The sequence below is a fragment of the Cololabis saira genome, chromosome 6, assembly GCF_033807715.1.
Source record: "Cololabis saira isolate AMF1-May2022 chromosome 6, fColSai1.1, whole genome shotgun sequence".
In the NCBI taxonomy this organism is placed as follows: domain Eukaryota; kingdom Metazoa; phylum Chordata; class Actinopteri; order Beloniformes; family Belonidae; genus Cololabis; species Cololabis saira.
Window position 1 is genome coordinate 48026586 of NC_084592.1, and position 23475 is coordinate 48050060.

Here is a 23475-nt window from a genome sequence, read left to right on the forward strand (position 1 = left end):
AGAAAAATTACCACACAACAGCGGTCCAACAGTATAGGCTATATGAAAACTTGTTTCTTGTGTAAACCTTACACTTAAGCTACATAACGTACGCGGTAGGCCTATTTTGAACATGAACTGAACTGAACCACTGCATGGGAGCTGCAATCAGCAATGTCAGATCTTGTTTCATCTTCTGTCGCATTTTTTCTCAGAATTTTTGGTTGTGATCCTGTAAAATATGAGGATATGCTGCTCTGGATTCTTTCCATTTTTTCATTCATTTGACTGACTGTATCTTTTATTTTGGCGGACCTGAAGTCGGACTTTTGGAATACAAGAAAATCCGGTTGGTTTTCAAAATAAAACTGCTTTCTGTGGGCGCGATGCCTCTGACTCACTCCCGGTATCAAAACCACACACAAGCAGAATGAACACGGACTCTGTGTATTTTGGTTGTTATTACTTGTTAATAATTACGATGTAATGGTGAAAATACTTTGGGTGGGGGGGTAAATGTTGTCCCCACCGAGGATAAAAATAATTCAGCAGAGGGTAGGACGTGTAAACCAGAGGGGAAATCTCCACCGGCAAATCGCACCCTGTATATATATATATATATATATATATATATATATATATATATATATATATATATACACATAGGGTGATATGAAAAATACATTTTCCAGGCGCCTTTTTTGCAAGCTGCTATCCACTGTTGTCTGCTTTTGACGAGGGGTGCGCTCTCTGCATCGGTCGTGTGTTTGGCTGCTAGTGGTATTTGAGACTTGACGTACTTCAATTGTAATTCATTTCAAATCAACAGTACATGCAAATAACTGTAGTCTTGAACTTGCCGTTCAAAAGTTGCTTTTCATTCTCCATCTTTCCTTGCTTTTCAAAAAGTTCACGCAGTCGTCCACCATACTTTTTCTCAAGGTACGGGAAAGTTTTCTGTGGGGTTGTGGTATTTGTAGCTTCGAACCGTGCAAAGAAGCTGTTGAGGTCATTCAGCAGAGAGATGTCGTCGCAGGTCTGTGATGCAGGCTTGTAGTCCGTTATGGTCTGGATGCCCTGCCACAGGCTGTGCGTGTCTCTGCTGTCCTGGAAGTGGCTGGTGATCTTTTTATTATATTCCAGTTTTGCTTTCTTGATGCCACGGGACAGGTTGGCTCTCGCTGTTCTCAGGCCAGTTTTGTCCCCGGATTTGAAGGCTTGGTCTCTGGCCCTCAGCAGCCGATGGACAGCCCCTGTCAGCCATGGCTTTTTGTTATCCCGGGTGGAGATGGTCTTGGTGTGGGTCACATCGTCTGTGCATTTGCAGATGTAGGAGAGAACAGTGTCTGTAAGCTCCTCATTGTCTATGTGGTTGTTGTCATATGTAGCTGCTTGCTTGAACATGTCCCAGTCTGTTGTTGCAAGACAGTCCTGAAGAGCAGCCCTTGATCCCTCTGGCCACACTGTGATTTATTTCCGGACTGGTTTATCCACTTTCACTCTGGGCCTGTATGCTGGCATTAGCATAACAGTGATGTGGTCGGACAGTCGGATGTGGGGGAGGGGGGAGGCTTTGTATGCTCCTTTGTCTGAAGTGTATACCAAGTCCAAGGTGTTTTTCTCCCTTGTTGGGAAATCGACATGCTGATAGAGTTTTGGTAGGACAGACTTAAGGTCAGCATGATTAAAATCACCAGCGACGATGATAAATCCGTCTGGGTGTGCTGTCTGTTGTTCACTGATGGCCTGATAAAGTTCACAAAGTGCCGCATTTCTGTCACTGTTGCTGGAGGTTGGAGGGATGTATGATTCGACTAGCAAAACCACAGTAAATTCCCTCGGCAGATAGAAAGGACGGCACTTAATAATCATAAACTCCCTCAGTGGTGAACAGTGTCTGCATACTACCACAGCGTCCTGGCACCATGCATCACGTGTGTAAACACAGATCCCTCCTCCCCGTTGTTTACCTCCGTTAGCATGGGCTCTGTCTGCTCGGTAGCATGTTAGCTCCTCGAGTTCCACAGCGGAGTCGGGGATGTTGTCATTGAGCCATGTTTCAGTGAAAACAAGCACACAGCAGTTCCTCACTGTCCGATTCGCTGACCTCAGCAGTCGTATATGGTCCATTTTGTTGTCCGGTGATCGTACGTTGGCCAGAATGATGGATGGTATGGCTGGGCGGGTTGGGCTAGCCGCTAGCCTGGCTCGGATACCTACGCGCTTGCCCCTCTTCTGCTTCCTCGCACACCGTTTCCGACGTCTCTTTCCCGGGGCTGCGGTTGCAGACGGGTCCGGTGTAATCACGGGCTGGCGGAGTAATCCGAGCTCCCTGATGATTGTGGTATTCAGGTCGTAAATCTTGCTCTTGCCAATGTCTAGCAGAGCCTGTCGACTGTACTTGTGTTCCGACGTAGATAGACGGCACGAACACGACAAACTTTCGGACAAACACTTATTAAATAAACAAAACGCCGCATTGTCGGGAGAGCGAGTGGTCGGTGCGTCTGCAAGTAATAAAGCAGTAAATATATTTTAAAAGATCCTTTAGCTGAATACTTGAGGAAGGTTCAGCTCCACACTTGTTCATTTTCATTCAATATTGAAAGTTGAAGAGTTTTTTTTTCCTAAATCAGATGTTTTCATTTTGACTGGGGGATCAGATGACTGACATTATTGGAGCCTGAATGTAACGCTATGTTCCATCCTTCATCTGCAGATGTCCGCAGATGAGACCTCTGTCTGTTTTGTCAACAGTTTGTTTATAACAGATTTTATTAGAACTGACATCATATTTTCTCTCATCACAGATTCGTTGGTTGCAAACTCTCAAAGACTCACTATGAAGTTGTTGCGTCCGCTCTGAAGTCTAAAGACTCCCGTCTGACAGAACTGGACCTGAGTAAGAGCAGCCTGGAGGATTCAGGAGTGAAGCTTCTGTCTGATGGACTGGAGAGTCCAAACTGTAGACTGGAGAATCTCAGGTCAGTTCGTGGAGAAGTTTCTACATTCATCCAGTTGTAATTCTCCAAAGATGTAACTAAATAATTTTAATCACAAACATTAAAAAAAATAACATAAAAAATCTCTCATATTTAGTTTATTTTGTAAATATCCTGGCTGAACATCTGAAGAATTCATTTAAAACCCCTCAGAAAAATCATTTTATTAGGGCCCGAGCACCTTCAGTGCGAAGGCCCTATTGTATCTGTAGGAATTTTTTTTTCTTTCTTTTTCTTTCTTTTTTCTTCTGACGAAAGGAGGGCCTTTTTGCCCCACTAAACGTGCCCAAAAAGTCACCAAATTTTGCATGCAAGTCAGGCCTGGCGAAAAATTTGATATTTAATGGTTTACATTAATGGGCGTGGCAAAACGGCTCAACAGCGCCCCCCGGAAAACGTTGTGCCTCAAGCCCCACAATACGGTTTGACGTACATGCACGAAAATCGCTACACACCTGTATCAGTACACAACTTAAAGAAAAGTCTCTTGGCGACATGGCCGAAACCGAACAGGAAGTCAGCCATTCTGAATTAATCGCGTAATTTTGGAGCAATATGAGCCATTCCTTCGAGAATTAATACGGCCCGAACCGTAACGTGCACCCAGGTGTGTTATACATCAAAATGTGCGTCTCTATCCTGCGACTACGTGTATTACTTTTCTCTTTCAAAAGTGTTTCCGTGGCGACACTAGATGCCAAAAAGCGCACCCCCCTTCATCTGATTGGTCCATATTTGATAGTTCCCCAAAAGGCACCAAATTTGGCATGCAAGGCAGGCCTGGTGATAAATTTGATATTTCATGGTTTGCATTAATGGGCGTGGCAAAATGGCTCAACAGCGCCCCCCGGAAAACTTTGTGCCTCAAGCCCCACAATACGGTTTGACGTACATGCACGAAAATCGGTACACACCTGTATCATGTCGCAACTTAAAGAAAAGTCTCTTGGCGCCATGGCATGGCCCAAACTGAACAGGAAGTCGGCCATTTTGAATTAATTGTGTAATTTTGGCGCAATTTATGCCATTCTTTCTGCAATTAATACGGCCCGAACCGTAACGTGCACCCAGGTGTGTTATACATCAAAATGTGCGTCTTCATCTTGCAACTACGCGTATTACTTTTCTCAGTCAAAAGTGTTACCGTGGCGATGCTAGACGCCAAAAAGCGCACCCCCCCTTCATCTGATTGGTCCATATTTGATAGTTCTCCAAAAGTCACCAAATTTTGCATGCAAGCCAGGCCTGGCGATAAATTTGATATTTCATGGTTTGCATTAATGGGCGTGGCCTAACGGCTCAACAGCGCCCCCTAGAAAACTTATCTCTGCCATAACTTTTGAAAGGTTTGACATAAAGACTTGTGGGTGGTGTCATGGGACTCGGTATTGAGTCCTTGACCATAATTGGTGAAAATTAGCCCCGCCCCTTCTTCTGATTGGTTGTCCCGATTTTCTGCTCTAACTTTTTAATGGTTTGACATAGAGAGTCGTGGGTGGTGTCATCAGATTCTGTATGGAGTCCTTGACCTTCATTGGCCTGAATTAGCCCCGCCCCTTCTTCTAATTGGTTGTCCCTTTTTTCTGCTATAACTTTTGAATGGTTTGACATAGGAAGTCGTGGGTGGTGTCATTTCTGATATGCTTATGGGGGCGGTGGCCGTGAGTGCGAGGGCCCGTTCATCGCTGCTTGCAGCTTTAATTTTATTTGTTATGTTTTTGTTAGTTTTTTATCCAACTCTTCTCAGGTTGTAAACTGGAAGAGAAACCAGTTTAGATCAGACATGAAGATGAATCAGCTCAAATTTGATTTTCTAACATACTTTTCTGGCTTCTGAGAGATCTTCCATCAGTAGTTTCAACAGCTGGATCAGCTGGATCAGCTGCCCCCCTCCCTGCCTGAAACTCCAGAGAACTTCATCCAGAGGTGGAAGCTGCTGTATGTGACATTTACATGTCAGCTTCATGACGGGTCACCTGCTCCCTGATCACACGTATCTTTGCTCCTTTCTGCTCAGTTTTCTTCCCCTGAGTTTCAGACAGGGAGGTGATGAAAACCAACACTTGGAGCTCAGTGTCTTCAGTCATTAATCACCAACATGTTTGACCAGATGAAAACCTGCTTTAGTAAAACTGACTCTGGATGGAAAACGGCAGTGAGCTGCATGTTGAGACGATATCAATGAAATGTTGGGGTTTAAACTGTAAAACTGAAATCAGAATATCCTGCTGATCTGATGAATTTTAACTGATGAAAACATTTATCTGTCATTCATTATTAATCTGAAGCTTTTGACCAGAACTTTTGACCAGAACTCAGTCAGAACGTTTGATGCAAAAGAACAGAAAGTCGAATTGTTGTCTTAATCCGACCTATATCGAATTTTTAGCCGGGCTGTAGACGAACCGAACTGAAGCTCTTGAGATTGAGCTTTTGGTGCCAGATAATGTGTCCAAATCGAGTTCTTTTTCGGCATGTATACACAACCCACGCTTAGCCGAGCTACTGGCTCACCCTTAGGGAAGTGATGAGCCGCAGGAATAATAAGAGTCAGGCATCACAACAACACGGTAACAGAAGAAGAGGGAGGCTTTACTGGATCTTACCTGCAACACGGTCAGGCTTAGTATGTACGACATTTACAGAGCTGCTGCATCGTTAGCGTACATTTTTTTGCATGTTGTCCTCCTTCACGCTTGTTTACTAATTGTACCGGAAGAATGCCAACAAGAAAGTGTATGTAGCGCCACCTAGTGTCCCGGAGTCGAATGCACCTCACTCAATATTCGATTGTCTTCTCGTGCATTTATATTTTTTCTGAACCTCCAGTTTAATCTTTAGCTAGGTTGTTGCCAACAGCTGGATTCAGATGTGCATGTAACGGAACTGACTGTTGGATGAACGACTGAGCTGGTTTCAGCTGAGGGTTCATGTTCAACTGTTCAAGAGTGAAGAGGAAAAGCTGCTTAACACAGGAAGTTTACAAGCACCATCAGGACCTCCAGGAGCTCTGATTCTAGTTCAGCTTTTGTCGGTGCAGCTTCTGAAAGTCTGGCCGTGTTGAACTTGCTCCTAGTCCACTCCTCTGATCGATGGTACAGGTGTGTTTATCGTCTCAACTTCCTGCTGCTTCATCATCATTCAGTCACTTTTCATTTGGACACAAACCTGCTGTGATCCGAGTATCAGTCCGTTCTGTTAGAACATTCACACGGTCCTGACTGTCGGACAGAACCAGACAGATCTGAAAGAAGCTGCTGAGGTCAGACGAGGACGGAGACGTTCACACGAGGACGGAGACGTTCAGTCCAGGACAAAGAAGAGGACCTGGTTCAAGGACAACATGCCTTCATGAACTTTCATCTCTTTTCAGATTCCGATTCAGACTTTTTATTGTCATTATAGAGGGCACAACGAAATTAAAGGCAGGAAGTTTCTAGAACTTTATGTAGTTCACTGGATTTTCAGGAAGGATGGGACAATTTTCATAAACTGCTGACAAAGCATTAAAATTGATCAACATAAGTTCATTGATGACAAAGCAGATGGAATATGAGATGATGAATAAATGAGGTAACATCCAGTCAGCGGCTGGTAAATTAACCTAAATGTTGTAACGTCTCCGTCAGAAACCACATCTTCATGTCAGCTGAACTGATGTAAAGAAAAAAAACACATCTGATTAGATTTTTATTTCCCTGTTTCTTTATTCAGATTGAAGAGCTGCAGGTTGTCAGAGATCAGCTGTTCTTCTCTGGTCTCAGCTCTGAAGTCCAACCCCTCCCATCTGAAACATCTGGACCTGAGCTGGAACAAGAACCTGCAGGATTCAGGAGTGGAACATCTGTGTGGATTTCTGGAGAGTCCAGACTGCAGACTGGAGACTCTGAGGTCAGACACGTTTTAGTTGTGTGTTCAGATGAATCTGATGTGAAAGTTGTGTTGACACTAACCTGCAGACATCAGGCTGATCTTCTACTGATCCACACTGACCATCTGACTGCTCTTCTTATCTGCTTTAGTCCACCAACAATTTGTGTCTTTTTAAAGTTCCTCTTCGGATTTATGACATAAAATGTTTATTTTATTTTATACATATTTTATACGTATCTTTTGTATGTTTTATATATTTTTTATTTCTGACCTTTCAGTCCTTTTACCCCTCCCTTATATGTGTGTGCTGCAACAAATAAATAAGTTTCCCCACTGAGGGAGAAAATAAAGGATATTCTATTCTATTCTATTCTACTGATCCACACTGACCATCTGACTGCTCTGAGTTCTTCTTCTCTGCTTTAGTTTCATCTTAAAGTTCCTCTTCTGATTCATTACATAAAACTAAACATTTGAATGTGTCAGACAGGAACAAATGAAGAACCAGAGATGTGTCTGAACCTGGAATAAAACATCTTCAGAAATATTAATTAACTTAACAGCTAATACATTCAGAAATGTCATCCAGACGCTGTTAATAAACTTAGACAGTCTGACAGACAATAGTGGACATACTATCTATCTATCTAGCTATCTATCTATCTGCACGCAAAATACTAGAAGTACAAATACGTGAAAGTTGAGGCTATTGTGCTCTCTGCAGTTTTCATTAGGGACCAATCTGTGTGCTGAAATACGGAGAACACTGGAAACAGCTCCGCTCACTCAGACAAGTGCAAATTGCACTCAGCCGCAAAACCTTATGGGCGTGTTTGCTCCGGTATATCATTGGAGCAAAATCTTTTGTGAATAGGACCTTAAAGCGGGGCAAATTGCGGGCGCTAATGCAGCGCAATTCACAGCGCTATTTGCGGGCGCAATCTGTTCTTTGTGGATTTACCCCTAAGATTCTAACGTTTGTACTGACTGAGATATTCAAACACAACATGTTCCAGTAACAAGTTGTTCATCTGCTTGGTTAACACTTGAAACTAGTTTTGCTACATTAAATATTAAACATCAGTTCATCATGTTTTTGTGTCTCTGACATTCAAACAAATGCTTCACTTTCTCTTCATACAAATTAATGAGTTGACATTTGTCCCAGAATTCCTCCTGACATGTTTGTTTGTGTGGAAACTTGAATCATTTGGCTGCACAACATGAGTTTGTATGGGTGGATCCACTGGTGGAGCTGCAGAGCTGCAGAGCTGAAGTCACTACGTCTTTATTGGAGCAGCAGCATGATGTCATGAATATTGATGAAGATCTTTTTCACTGGTTCTGTTGGACTGTTGGAACCTGCATCCTGGTGGATCAGCTCATATATTTTATTCTTTATTCAGATTGGAGCGCTGCAGTTTGTCAGAGATCAGCTGTTCTTCTCTGGTCTCAGTTCTGAAGTCCAACCCCTCCCATCTGAAACATCTGGAACTGAGTATCAACAACCTGCAGGATTCAGGAGTGAAACATCTGTGTGGATTTCTGGAGAGTCAAGACTGCAGACTGGAGACTCTGAGGTCAGACATGTTTTAGTTGTGTGTTCAGATGAATCTGATGTGAACGTTGTGTTGACACTAACCTGCAGACATCAGGCTGATCTCCTGCTGATCCACACTGACCATCTTACTGCTCCGATTTCTTCTTCTCTGCTTTAGTTTCATCTTAAACTTCCTCTTCTGATTTATTACATAAAACTAAACATTTGAATGTGTCAGACAGGATGAAGAAGTCCTGCTTGTTATTCTGGTCCAGACCAGGTTAGCTGTACACCAGAAATCTCCATGGTAACGAGTCAAGACCTGCTTCTGTGCAAACACTAAGATTCTAACGTTTGTACTGACTGAGATATCCAAACACAACATGTTCCAGTAACAAGTTGTTCATCTGCTTGGTTAACACTTGAAACTAGTTTTACTACATGAAATATTAAACATCAGTCCATCATGTTTTTGTGTCTCTGATATTCAAACAAATGCTTCATTTTCTCTTCATACCAATGAATGAGTTGACATTTGTCCCAGGATTCCTCCTGACATGTTTGTTTGTGTGGTAACTTGAATCATTTGGCTGCACAACATGTGTTTGTATGGATGGACCCACTGGTGGAGCTGCAGAGCTGCAGAGCTGAAGTCACTACGTCTTTATTGGAGCAGCAGCATGATGTCATGAATATTGATGAAGATCTTTTTCACTGGTTCTGTTGGACTGTTGGAACCTGCATCCTGGTGGCTTCAGTTCACATCTTTTATTCTTTATTCAGGTTGTGGAGCTGCAGTTTGTCAGAGATTGGCTGTTCTTCTCTGGTCTCAGCTCTGAAGTTCAACCCCTTCCATCTCAAACTTCTGGACCTGAGTGGGAACCTCTACCTGGAGGATTCAGGAGTGAAACATCTGTGTGGATTTCTGGAGAGTCCAGACTGCAGACTGGAGACTCTGAGGTCAGACATGTTTTAGTTGTGTGTTCAGATGAATCTGATGTGAAAGTTGTGTTGACACTAACCTGCAGACATCAGGCTGATCTTCTACTGATCCACACTGACCATCTGACTGCTCTTCTTATCTGCTTTAGTCTACCAACAATTTGTGTCTTTTTAAAGTTCCTCTTCGGATTTATGACATAAAATGAAACATTTGAATGTGTCAGACAGGAACAAATGAAGAACCAGAGATGTGTCTGAACCTGGAATAAAACATCTTCAGAAACATTAATTAACTTAACAGCTAATATGTTCAAAAATGTCATCCAGACGCTGTTAATAAACTTAGAGAGTCTGACAGACAATAGTGGACATACTGAATGTGTAGTCGTCCAAAATTTCATTTCATTTCATTTCATTTATTCTTTATTTCATTCAAAAGAAACAAAACAATTCAATACAAATACAAATGTTCTTAAATTGTGAATGAAAAGGGAGCAGAAAGAAGAAGAATCTTATCTGATCTGCCCCTTTTTCCAAGAAATAACTTCACAAATGGTCGTGGCCGGTGGAGCCTCTCGGTGTGGACGGCCACCCATAGGTAGTGTTTTCCTCACCTGGATCGTTAGTGCTAAGCCATGTCACCAGTCCACTTATTGTGTGTGTGTGTGTGGGCGTGTGAGTGTATGCACATGTGTATGAGTGTGAGTGAGGGTGTGTGTATGCGTGGGGGGTGGGGTCGTATGGGATGTTTTAAATTGTACTTTTGATTGTTATTTTATCTCTGTATGTAAAGCACCATGAGTTGCACTTACACTGCATGAGTTGGTGCTATATAAATAAATAAAGTTTAAAGTTTAAAGTTTAAATAACATAATAAAAAAAACAACAACTAAGTGAATAAAAAACTAAAATAAAATAAAATTTCCGCCGTCTTTGGGTATGTCAATCAAACTTAACTAACATATTTCATTATATTTACTTAACATACAGGCTTTAATTGTTCTTTTGAATGCAATGTTTGATTTGGATTCTTTGTTTTCTTTATTCAGATTGTTCCATAAACTGATTCCTTTCACAGAAACGTTCCATCAATTTACTCCTGCATCTTGGTTTTTAAAAATCTCTGTTCCTTTTAAGTTATACTTGCTTTCTATTTCTTCAAATCTTTTCTGAATGTAGATTGGTAAAGTTTTTTTTATGAGCTTTAAACATAATTTGTAGAATACTATAGTCGACTAGTTAATAAAATTTCAACAATTTTAACTGAAGGAATAATGGATTTGTTGGATCTCTATATCGTTTTCTACTGATTATTCTTATGGCTCTTTTTTGCAGAATGAAAATTGATTGAATACAGTGCCTTGCGAAAGTATTTGCCCCCCTTGAACTTTGTGACCTTTTGCCACATTTCAGGCTTCAAACATAAAGATATAAAACTGTAATTTTTTGTGAAGAATCAACAAAAAGTGGAACACAATCATGAAGTGGAACGAAATTTATTGGATATTTCAACATTTTTTAACAAAAAAAAAACTGAAAAATTGGGTTTGCAAAATTATTCACCCCCCTTAAGTTAATACTTTGTAGTGCCACCTTTTGCTGCGATTACAGCTGTAAGTCGCTTGAGGTTTGTCTCTATCAGTTTTGCACATCGAGAGACTGAACTTTTTGCCCATTCCTCCTTGCAAAACAGCTGGAGCTCAGTGAGGTTGGATAGAGAGCGTTTGTGAACAGCAGTTTTCAGTTCTTTCCACAAATTCTCGATTGGATTCAGGTCTGGACTTTGACTTGGCCATTCTAACACCTGGATATGTTTTTTGTGAACCATTCCATTGTAGATTTTGCTTTATGTTTTGGATCATTGTCTTGTTGGAAGACACATCTCCGTCCCAGTCTCAGGTCTTTTGCAGACTCCATCAGGTTTTTCTTCCAGAATGGTCTTGTATTTGGCTCCATCCATCTTCCGATCAATTTTAACCATCTTCCCTGTCCCTGCTGAAGAAAAGCAGGCCCAAACCATGATGCTGCCACCACCATGTTTGACAGTGGGGATAGTGTGTTGAGGATGATGAGCTGTGTTGCTTTTACGCCAAACATAACGTCTTGCATTGTTGCCAAAAAGTTCGATTTTGGTCTCATCTGACCAGAGCACCTTCTTCCACATGTTTGGTGTGTTTCCCAGGTGGCTTGTGGCAAACTTTAAACGACACTTTGTATGGATATCTTTAAGAAATGACTTTCTTCTTGCCACTCTTCCATAAAGGCCAGAATTGTGCAGTATACGACTGATTGTTGTCGTATGGACAGAGTCTCCCACCTCAGCTGTAGAGCTCTGCAGTTCATCCAGAGTGATCATGACCTCTGACCTCTGCAGCTCATCCAGAGTGATCATGGGCCTCTTGGCTGCATCTCTGATCAATCTTCTCCTTGTATGAGCTGAAAGTGTAGAGGGACGGCCAGGTCTTGGTAGATTTGCAGTGGTCTGATACTCCTTCCATTTCAATATTATTGCTTGCAAAGTGCTCCTTGGGATGTTTAAAAGCTTGGGAAATATTTCGTATCCAAATCCAGCTTTAAACTTCTCCACAACAGTATCTCTGACCTGCCTGGTGTGTTCCTTGTTCTTCATGATGCTCTCTGCGCTTTAAACGGACCTCTGAGACGATCACGGTGCAGGTGCATTTAGACAGAGACGTGATTACACACTGGTGGATTCCATTTATCATCATTAGTAATTTAGATCAACACTGGATCGTTCAGAGATCCTCACTGAACTTCTGGACAGAGTTTGCTGCACTGAAAGTAAAGGGGGTGAATAATTTTGCACGGCCACTTTTTCAGTTTTTTATTTGTTAAAAAAGTTTGAAATATCCAATACATTTCATTCCACTTCATGATTGTATCCCACTTGTTGTTGATTCTTCACAACAAATTGCAGTTTTATATCTTTATGTTTGAAGCCTAAAATGTGGCAAAAAGGTCACAAAGTTCAAGTGGGCCAAATACTTTCGCAAGGCACTGTATATGTTTTACAGGCATTTCCCCAAACTTCAACACAGTAGGTCAGATATGGAACAATCAGAGTGTTATATAAAATGTACAATGCTTTGTTGTCCAATGAATCCTTTACTTTGTGTAACAGAGCAATTGTTTTTGATATTTTTATCTTTGTATAATGTGATTTCCAATTCAAATTCTCATCCAGCATGACACCCAAAAACTTGGTTTCGTTGTATCGTTGTATGCCACCTGTAGCTTTTTCATTTTAGCACCGGTATAATGGCACCAAAGGTGAGCGGTGTATAGCGGAGTGCAATATGTTTTAAACAGTGCTGTTTTAACATTATCTGTACACACGTGAAACTTACGTGCCATCATATTGGCTTGGCCATATAGTTTACAGCAGTGACGCTGCAAATCATCATCGTCACTGAAATCATCCCTGATTATGTGGCCCAGGTATTTAAACTTCTTTACAACCTCTAATACTTCTCCTGCCAAAGGAAAAAAGAGGGAAAGGTAATCTTCTGATCGTCCTTTGTTTTGCAGATCATGACAACACTCTTTAGAATTGAACAATATATCAAATGAAAACCCATTCAGTACAGATCCTTAGTAGCTGCTGTAGGCCAGCCCTGTACGGAGACAATACAACTAGATCATCTGCGTAGATCATATGATTGATATGGTTGTCCCCCACCTGCAAACACTCATTGAGCTGTCTAGATAAATCATCCATGTATGAATTAAATAATAAAGGCTATAAAATCCCCCCCCTGGCGCACGCCATTGGACACCAGCAAGGGTGTGGATGTTCTCCTTCCCCACCTGCATAGTTTGGTGAGAATACCAAAACGATACGATCAAAGTCACGTGAGGCATCCAGAAAACACATAAATATTGTACTATTTTGACTTCTGTACTGGCTGACAATTTCCTTAAGTGTATAAATACATAGGTCTGTGCCATTTTTCTTGAAACCGAATTGGTTGTCGTGGTTGCTGTATACTCTTTGAGCCTGTCCATAAGAATACCCTCTAGTACCTTAGACATAATGCTCGCTAGTGCAATTGGTCTGTAGTTGTCTATGCTGTCTAGGCTTTCCTGCTAATACCCAACATGTAAAAGCTTCTTTAGCCTCTGCATGTTGTTCTTTGACATATATATTCCAACCTGGTCTCATGTTATCTCGTCTACTCGTCTACTTTTTTTTCTTGTAAGTGGATTGCCTCCCATAACCAAACAATTTACTATATCATCATACATTTTACACGGGTCATTATAATGGCCACCGTCCTTACAATTAATGTTCCCGCATGAAATGGCATTAATATATTATCTCATTTTCACTGGTTCTGTTGGACTGTTGGTACCTGCATCCTGGAGGCTTCAGCTCACATCTTTTATTCTTTATACAGGTTGTGGAGCTGCACTTTGACAGAGATCAGCTGTTCTTCTCTGGTCTCAGCTCTGAAGTCCAACCCCTCCCATCTGGAACATGTGGACCTGAGAGGGAACTACCTGCTGGTTTCCGATATGAAGCAGCTTTCTGATCTGGTGAAGAGTCCAGACTACAAGCTGCAGACTCTCAGGTCAGTGGAGGTTGGACTCGGTTCTGCTGCTTCCAGCAGTTTTCTACTAAAACCTTTTGGTATCAAAACAAAGATCATTGTTTCCAGTAAAGCTGCAGCTTCTCAGCAGCTGCTTTCCCCAGTAAAGCTGTGAGAGGAGGATGATGACAGGCTGCAGGATTGGACAGAAAGACAGAGACAGCAGTCAGCCAATCAGATGGTCCACATGTTGGCTGTAGACCAGTGTTGTGCTGGTGTTCACGTGTCCAGAAATAAAGGTGTATTCCAGCTGACTGCCTTCCAGGATGTACATACTAGGGGTGTAACGATACACTAATCTCACGATACGGTACGATACACGATATTGAGGTCACGATAACGATACGATATTATAGCAGTATTTTTTTTAACAACCTTGAATGAGGAACATATGACTGAAAAAAATGTCTTTTATTTGAAAGACACAAAATACAAAACAATACTGTACGTTTGCCCTATTTTTTACAGTTTGTAATGCTTTATAACTGTTTAAGTTTTAAAGAGAAAGCCAGGCCAACCATTTTCCACAAACTGAACTAAAAGTAAATGTCAGGTTTGCATTATGATCTTCAGTTTCATACAATAAAAATATTTTGCCACAAACTGAATAGTTTCTCTCATGTATGATTTGACTTTTTTCTTTTCCAGAAAATGAACAACTTAAATTAAATAAATAAATAAAAGTAAATAAATACATACAATTTTACATCATAAAAAAGATTGATTCATGCTCACCTTATAAGTATAAGAGAAGATTTATTTTTGTTAAGAAGGTTATTTTGGTAATTCAGGGTTCATAATTTTATAAATATATTATTTATATTCTGTAAATCAGGGACTATAATGACACTAGTCAGTTTATCTGTAGTTGTTAATATGTTTTAGCGGAGTGATACAGCACTAGGTGCTGTGTTGGTACTCTAAAATCCTACACTGTTGAGCGGACATTAAAGGGATTGTGACATGAAAAACACATTTTTCTTGATTTTTTGTGTTTTGTTGGGTGTCTTGACATCAATTACACCCAAAAAACAACGAACTTTTAACATTCAGTGTATTGTGTGCTTTCTGGGATTTTCCGCATAACAATGCAAAAACGGCGCATGTGGTTTGGTGGCGGATCGTTACGTAACGATCCGCTAAATCACCGCCCCCTCCACCCAGCTCCCTGCCTCCGCTCCTCTCCAGCGCACCATAAAGGCTGATTTATGGTTCCGCGTTACACCGACGCAGAGCCTACGGCGTAGGGTTACGCGGCGACGCGCACCATACGCTGAACCCTACGGCGTATGCTCTGCGTCGATTTAACGCGGAACCATAAATGAGGCTTAACACGGAGCTGTTTAGTTAGAGCCTCTTTTGTTCTAATCACCGGAGGAAAACTGCTAAGAAGACCCGCGGCCACTGACTGGACTTAAGATAAGGGGACAGTGCTGCTTGCATGCCTTTATTTTTATGATTGTTTGCTGTGGTTCGCCCTCCTGCTTTTCCGTGCATGCTTCGCCTGTCGCTCTCCGACGCCGCTGTGAGCGTATGGCTGGAGGAGGAGGAGGTTTGGAGGAGGAGCGGAGCAATGATTGACAGGAAAGGGGGGAAAGGAAGCATTTTTCACGGCGCAAAAAAACACTGTAATAAAAAGCCAGGAAAAGAGTACTAGAGTGAAGTTTTTCTTGTTACACTCTTTTAGACACATTTGAGGGATGTTGGCCAAGACTTTTAATAGTGTTAAAAGCATGTTAAAAATGATGTCACAATACCTTTAAAGTACACTGGAACTTAGCAGAAGTTGCCCACGTGTTTATCCTACTCACGACCCGAAAAAGGTTTAATTTAATAAGGTAAGGCTTAACTCTACACCAGCCTTATATAAGTAAAAGTTCAGAGCTCAAAACGGGACCGGAAAACGGGACTAGTTTCTTCTGAGCGTAATAAGATTTTGGTCCGCGGGTCGAGGCGCGGCCGCGGCCGCGGTCGGAACTAGTCAACACAATAGATTAATATTAATAACCCAATATCGCGATACACTTTGTCACCTCCACAACACGTATCGTGGCGTTTTTTGTATCGCGAGATTTCGTGGCACGATATATTGTTACATCCCTAGTACAGACACACAGCTGCTCCACTGCAGCTCTGAACACTCTGAAGTCCTGGATGTGCTGCATCCCTGACTGATAGCTGAAGGAGGGATCTCTTCAAACACTCCTTTATCTGCTCTCTTCTTTCTTCTTCCCTCTACAGGTGGGATTGGTATGACTGGCCAGGAGGGTGTTTGTGATGAGAGGATGAGTCGTGTCCTGATGGTCCTCAGAGGTTGAAGCAGAACCAGTTTGTGTGGACAGACTCGGACTGGATCGTGATGATGATGAAGCTGAAGATGAACGTAGTTTCTGAATTCCAGCGTTCTACAAACTTCTCATATATTCATGTATTTCATGTTAAGTAAAAAAGCCTTTATTAGGGCCCGAGCACTTACAGTGCGAAGGCCCTATTGTATCTGTAGGAATTTTTTCTTTAGGCCACGTCCGGTGATCATGTGAACTCTTATGAAGGTTTATGAACATTTGGTGAATATGTGTATTCGACTTTGAAGCCGGCTCAACCCCAGCCTGAAATCAGCTTTAATGTGCTTCCTAAAATGGCGGCCTTGTCAGTGACTACAAGGACCAGTGTGCCTTGTGGGGAGGCAATGCCTGAATGCGCGTCCAATCACTGGCCCGGCCCTCATGACGTCATACAACATGCGGAGCGCAAATCTCTGTTCCTCCCAGCTCTCGCACTCTTTCCCTCAGCCCAGCGGACAGGACAGACCTCCTGCCAACCGGTTTAGCCGAGACCACGTCTCCCCATTTTTCCTGAGAGCTGGGAGGGGGGGATTGTCCGGCGGAGCGTAAGATCCGTTACCACGGAGCGCCTTGCGCTCCCGATTTTCTCTCCCTCTAATTTCTCTCTCCGCTCTGAGTCTCTCTTGCAAAGGGGGACCTCATCCTCCGGTCAGCATGCCCAGATCAGCCCGAGAAGCATCCCGCCATCTGAGTCCGTGACGCCCACGCGCTCATCAGCCAAGACGGGAGCCCGCACGTCCGACAAGTGGACCAGACCCGCGGACACCGAGACGACGTGACAGGCTCCGTTGACCCGGCTGCTGCACACTGCACCCCCGTCCTTTTCATTTCAGAGGCGGAAGGAGAAGAGAGCCGGGAGACCGTTTTTTATTTTGTGGTGCCATTTTCCGCCAGTTATTCACAGTTTAAATGCCGTGCTGGTCATCCGGTCTGATTGCACGTGGCGTGACGAGGGCGCCACCATCTTTAAATACCACAGGGCCACATGCAACCACGTTGTTTTGAACAATAGATGATTGTTTGTATCACGTGTTTATTGTTTTGATTTCTTTTTCCATTCATGCAGTTAATGTTTCATTTTTATTGTTGTTTTTTTTCTTGGTAGTTGAGGGTTTTATGTTTTAACGTAGTGTGGCATCAGAATGTATTCAATGGTGTCGCTTTTCCATCTGCTTGACACCTGGATGCGAATAAATGCTGATTGATTTTAATGAGAAGTTGTTTGTGTTTTATACAAATTCTGGTCACAATGGCTGTTTGACAGAGCTAGAGCCGAACTGTAATGCCTTCAACATTATTCACCAGTAATAACAGCCCTTACTGTTCTGGTGGATTAATCCCTAATCTCTGAGACTGATTTCTGCTGTTAAAAGCTATCATTTTTCCTGGAAAACCAGGTGGTGCCCCACGAGGATTAAATCATTTTGATAATTCAATTAGATAAATAGTCTACTTTATTAATTATTAATAATTGTTGAATAAAATGATTAATAACTCTGGATAACTGGAACAGCGCCCCCTACTTGTTGCACAACACCTCCCATCTGGAACACAACAACACGGTAACAGAAGAAGAGGGAGGCTTTACTGGATCTTACCTGCAACACGGTCAGGCTTAGTATGTACGACATTTACAGAGCTGCTGCATCGTTAGCGTACATTTTTTTGCATGTTGTCCTCCTTCACGCTTGTTTACTAATTGTACCGGAAGAATGCCAACAAGAAAGTGTATGTAGCGCCACCTAGTGTCCCGGAGTCGAATGCACCTCACTCAATATTCGATTGTCTTCTCGTGCATTTATATTTTTTCTGAACCTCCAGTTTAATCTTTAGCTAGGTTGTTGCCAACAGCTGGATTCAGATGTGCATGTAACGGAACTGACTGTTGGATGAACGACTGAGCTGGTTTCAGCTGAGGGTTCATGTTCAACTGTTCAAGAGTGAAGAGGAAAAGCTGCTTAACACAGGAAGTTTACAAGCACCATCAGGACCTCCAGGAGCTCTGATTCTAGTTCAGCTTTTGTCGGTGCAGCTTCTGAAAGTCTGGCCGTGTTGAACTTGCTCCTAGTCCACTCCTCTGATCGATGGTACAGGTGTGTTTATCGTCTCAACTTCCTGCTGCTTCATCATCATTCAGTCACTTTTCATTTGGACACAAACCTGCTGTGATCCGAGTATCAGTCCGTTCTGTTAGAACATTCACACGGTCCTGACTGTCGGACAGAACCAGACAGATCTGAAAGAAGCTGCTGAGGTCAGACGAGGACGGAGACGTTCACACGAGGACGGAGACGTTCAGTCCAGGACAAAGAAGAGGACCTGGTTCAAGGACAACATGCCTTCATGAACTTTCATCTCTTTTCAGATTCCGATTCAGACTTTTTATTGTCATTATAGAGGGCACAACGAAATTAAAGGCAGGAAGTTTCTAGAACTTTATGTAGTTCACTGGATTTTCAGGAAGGATGGGACAATTTTCATAAACTGCTGACAAAGCATTAAAATTGATCAACATAAGTTCATTGATGACAAAGCAGATGGAATATGAGATGATGAATAAATGAGGTAACATCCAGTCAGCGGCTGGTAAATTAACCTAAATGTTGTAACGTCTCCGTCAGAAACCACATCTTCATGTCAGCTGAACTGATGTAAAGAAAAAAAACACATCTGATTAGATTTTTATTTCCCTGTTTCTTTATTCAGATTGAAGAGCTGCAGGTTGTCAGAGATGAGCTGTTCTTCTCTGGTCTCAGCTCTGAAGTCCAACCCCTCCCATCTGAAACATCTGGACCTGAGCTGGAACAAGAACCTGCAGGATTCAGGAGTGGAACATCTGTGTGGATTTCTGGAGAGTCCAGACTGCAGACTGGAGACTCTGAGGTCAGACACGTTTTAGTTGTGTGTTCAGATGAATCTGATGTGAAAGTTGTGTTGACACTAACCTGCAGACATCAGGCTGATCTTCTACTGATCCACACTGACCATCTGACTGCTCTTCTTATCTGCTTTAGTCCACCAACAATTTGTGTCTTTTTAAAGTTCCTCTTCGGATTTATGACATAAAATGTTTATTTTATTTTATACATATTTTATACGTATCTTTTGTATGTTTTATATATTTTTTATTTCTGACCTTTCAGTCCTTTTACCCCTCCCTTATATGTGTGTGCTGCAACAAATAAATAAGTTTCCCCACTGAGGGAGAAAATAAAGGATATTCTATTCTATTCTATTCTACTGATCCACACTGACCATCTGACTGCTCTGAGTTCTTCTTCTCTGCTTTAGTTTCATCTTAAAGTTCCTCTTCTGATTCATTACATAAAACTAAACATTTGAATGTGTCAGACAGGAACAAATGAAGAACCAGAGATGTGTCTGAACCTGGAATAAAACATCTTCAGAAATATTAATTAACTTAACAGCTAATACATTCAGAAATGTCATCCAGACGCTGTTAATAAACTTAGACAGTCTGACAGACAATAGTGGACATACTATCTATCTATCTAGCTATCTATCTATCTGCACGCAAAATACTAGAAGTACAAATACGTGAAAGTTGAGGCTATTGTGCTCTCTGCAGTTTTCATTAGGGACCAATCTGTGTGCTGAAATACGGAGAACACTGGAAACAGCTCCGCTCACTCAGACAAGTGCAAATTGCACTCAGCCGCAAAACCTTATGGGCGTGTTTGCTCCGGTATATCATTGGAGCAAAATCTTTTGTGAATAGGACCTTAAAGCGGGGCAAATTGCGGGCGCTAATGCAGCGCAATTCACAGCGCTATTTGCGGGCGCAATCTGTTCTTTGTGGATTTACCCCTAAGATTCTAACGTTTGTACTGACTGAGATATTCAAACACAACATGTTCCAGTAACAAGTTGTTCATCTGCTTGGTTAACACTTGAAACTAGTTTTGCTACATTAAATATTAAACATCAGTTCATCATGTTTTTGTGTCTCTGACATTCAAACAAATGCTTCACTTTCTCTTCATACAAATTAATGAGTTGACATTTGTCCCAGAATTCCTCCTGACATGTTTGTTTGTGTGGAAACTTGAATCATTTGGCTGCACAACATGAGTTTGTATGGGTGGATCCACTGGTGGAGCTGCAGAGCTGCAGAGCTGAAGTCACTACGTCTTTATTGGAGCAGCAGCATGATGTCATGAATATTGATGAAGATCTTTTTCACTGGTTCTGTTGGACTGTTGGAACCTGCATCCTGGTGGATCAGCTCATATATTTTATTCTTTATTCAGATTGGAGCGCTGCAGTTTGTCAGAGATCAGCTGTTCTTCTCTGGTCTCAGTTCTGAAGTCCAACCCCTCCCATCTGAAACATCTGGAACTGAGTATCAACAACCTGCAGGATTCAGGAGTGAAACATCTGTGTGGATTTCTGGAGAGTCAAGACTGCAGACTGGAGACTCTGAGGTCAGACATGTTTTAGTTGTGTGTTCAGATGAATCTGATGTGAACGTTGTGTTGACACTAACCTGCAGACATCAGGCTGATCTCCTGCTGATCCACACTGACCATCTTACTGCTCCGATTTCTTCTTCTCTGCTTTAGTTTCATCTTAAACTTCCTCTTCTGATTTATTACATAAAACTAAACATTTGAATGTGTCAGACAGGATGAAGAAGTCCTGCTTGTTATTCTGGTCCAGACCAGGTTAGCTGTACACCAGAAATCTCCATGGTAACGAGTCAAGACCTGCTTCTGTGCAAACACTAAGATTCTAACGTTTGTACTGACTGAGATATCCAAACACAACATGTTCCAGTAACAAGTTGTTCATCTGCTTGGTTAACACTTGAAACTAGTTTTACTACATGAAATATTAAACATCAGTCCATCATGTTTTTGTGTCTCTGATATTCAAACAAATGCTTCATTTTCTCTTCATACCAATGAATGAGTTGACATTTGTCCCAGGATTCCTCCTGACATGTTTGTTTGTGTGGTAACTTGAATCATTTGGCTGCACAACATGTGTTTGTATGGATGGACCCACTGGTGGAGCTGCAGAGCTGCAGAGCTGAAGTCACTACGTCTTTATTGGAGCAGCAGCATGATGTCATGAATATTGATGAAGATCTTTTTCACTGGTTCTGTTGGACTGTTGGAACCTGCATCCTGGTGGCTTCAGTTCACATCTTTTATTCTTTATTCAGGTTGTGGAGCTGCAGTTTGTCAGAGATTGGCTGTTCTTCTCTGGTCTCAGCTCTGAAGTTCAACCCCTTCCATCTCAAACTTCTGGACCTGAGTGGGAACCTCTACCTGGAGGATTCAGGAGTGAAACATCTGTGTGGATTTCTGGAGAGTCCAGACTGCAGACTGGAGACTCTGAGGTCAGACATGTTTTAGTTGTGTGTTCAGATGAATCTGATGTGAAAGTTGTGTTGACACTAACCTGCAGACATCAGGCTGATCTTCTACTGATCCACACTGACCATCTGACTGCTCTTCTTATCTGCTTTAGTCTACCAACAATTTGTGTCTTTTTAAAGTTCCTCTTCGGATTTATGACATAAAATGAAACATTTGAATGTGTCAGACAGGAACAAATGAAGAACCAGAGATGTGTCTGAACCTGGAATAAAACATCTTCAGAAACATTAATTAACTTAACAGCTAATATGTTCAAAAATGTCATCCAGACGCTGTTAATAAACTTAGAGAGTCTGACAGACAATAGTGGACATACTGAATGTGTAGTCGTCCAAAATTTCATTTCATTTCATTTCATTTATTCTTTATTTCATTCAAAAGAAACAAAACAATTCAATACAAATACAAATGTTCTTAAATTGTGAATGAAAAGGGAGCAGAAAGAAGAAGAATCTTATCTGATCTGCCCCTTTTTCCAAGAAATAACTTCACAAATGGTCGTGGCCGGTGGAGCCTCTCGGTGTGGACGGCCACCCATAGGTAGTGTTTTCCTCACCTGGATCGTTAGTGCTAAGCCATGTCACCAGTCCACTTATTGTGTGTGTGTGTGTGGGCGTGTGAGTGTATGCACATGTGTATGAGTGTGAGTGAGGGTGTGTGTATGCGTGGGGGGTGGGGTCGTATGGGATGTTTTAAATTGTACTTTTGATTGTTATTTTATCTCTGTATGTAAAGCACCATGAGTTGCACTTACACTGCATGAGTTGGTGCTATATAAATAAATAAAGTTTAAAGTTTAAATAACATAATAAAAAAAACAACAACTAAGTGAATAAAAAACTAAAATAAAATAAAATTTCCGCCGTCTTTGGGTATGTCAATCAAACTTAACTAACATATTTCATTATATTTACTTAACATACAGGCTTTAATTGTTCTTTTGAATGCAATGTTTGATTTGGATTCTTTGTTTTCTTTATTCAGATTGTTCCATAAACTGATTCCTTTCACAGAAACGTTCCATCAATTTACTCCTGCATCTTGGTTTTTAAAAATCTCTGTTCCTTTTAAGTTATACTTGCTTTCTATTTCTTCAAATCTTTTCTGAATGTAGATTGGTAAAGTTTTTTTTATGAGCTTTAAACATAATTTGTAGAATACTATAGTCGACTAGTTAATAAAATTTCAACAATTTTAACTGAAGGAATAATGGATTTGTTGGATCTCTATATCGTTTTCTACTGATTATTCTTATGGCTCTTTTTTGCAGAATGAAAATTGATTGAATACAGTGCCTTGCGAAAGTATTTGCCCCCCTTGAACTTTGTGACCTTTTGCCACATTTCAGGCTTCAAACATAAAGATATAAAACTGTAATTTTTTGTGAAGAATCAACAAAAAGTGGAACACAATCATGAAGTGGAACGAAATTTATTGGATATTTCAACATTTTTTAACAAAAAAAAAACTGAAAAATTGGGTTTGCAAAATTATTCACCCCCCTTAAGTTAATACTTTGTAGTGCCACCTTTTGCTGCGATTACAGCTGTAAGTCGCTTGAGGTTTGTCTCTATCAGTTTTGCACATCGAGAGACTGAACTTTTTGCCCATTCCTCCTTGCAAAACAGCTGGAGCTCAGTGAGGTTGGATAGAGAGCGTTTGTGAACAGCAGTTTTCAGTTCTTTCCACAAATTCTCGATTGGATTCAGGTCTGGACTTTGACTTGGCCATTCTAACACCTGGATATGTTTTTTGTGAACCATTCCATTGTAGATTTTG

General features: G+C 41.5%; 1 protein-coding gene across 1 annotated transcript in view; it reads left to right on the forward strand.

The window, feature by feature from the left end:
• LOC133445652 (uncharacterized) overlaps positions 1-23475 on the forward strand; it is a 42906-nt gene that overhangs the window by 13944 nt on the left and 5487 nt on the right. The window contains exons 7-12 of the mRNA XM_061722976.1: positions 2790-2963; positions 6696-6872; positions 8261-8434; positions 9178-9354; positions 20563-20736; positions 21480-21656. Coding sequence (XP_061578960.1) covers positions 2790-2963; positions 6696-6872; positions 8261-8434; positions 9178-9354; positions 20563-20736; positions 21480-21656 — 1053 coding nt within the window. The remainder of the gene's footprint in view (positions 1-2789; positions 2964-6695; positions 6873-8260; positions 8435-9177; positions 9355-20562; positions 20737-21479; positions 21657-23475) is intronic.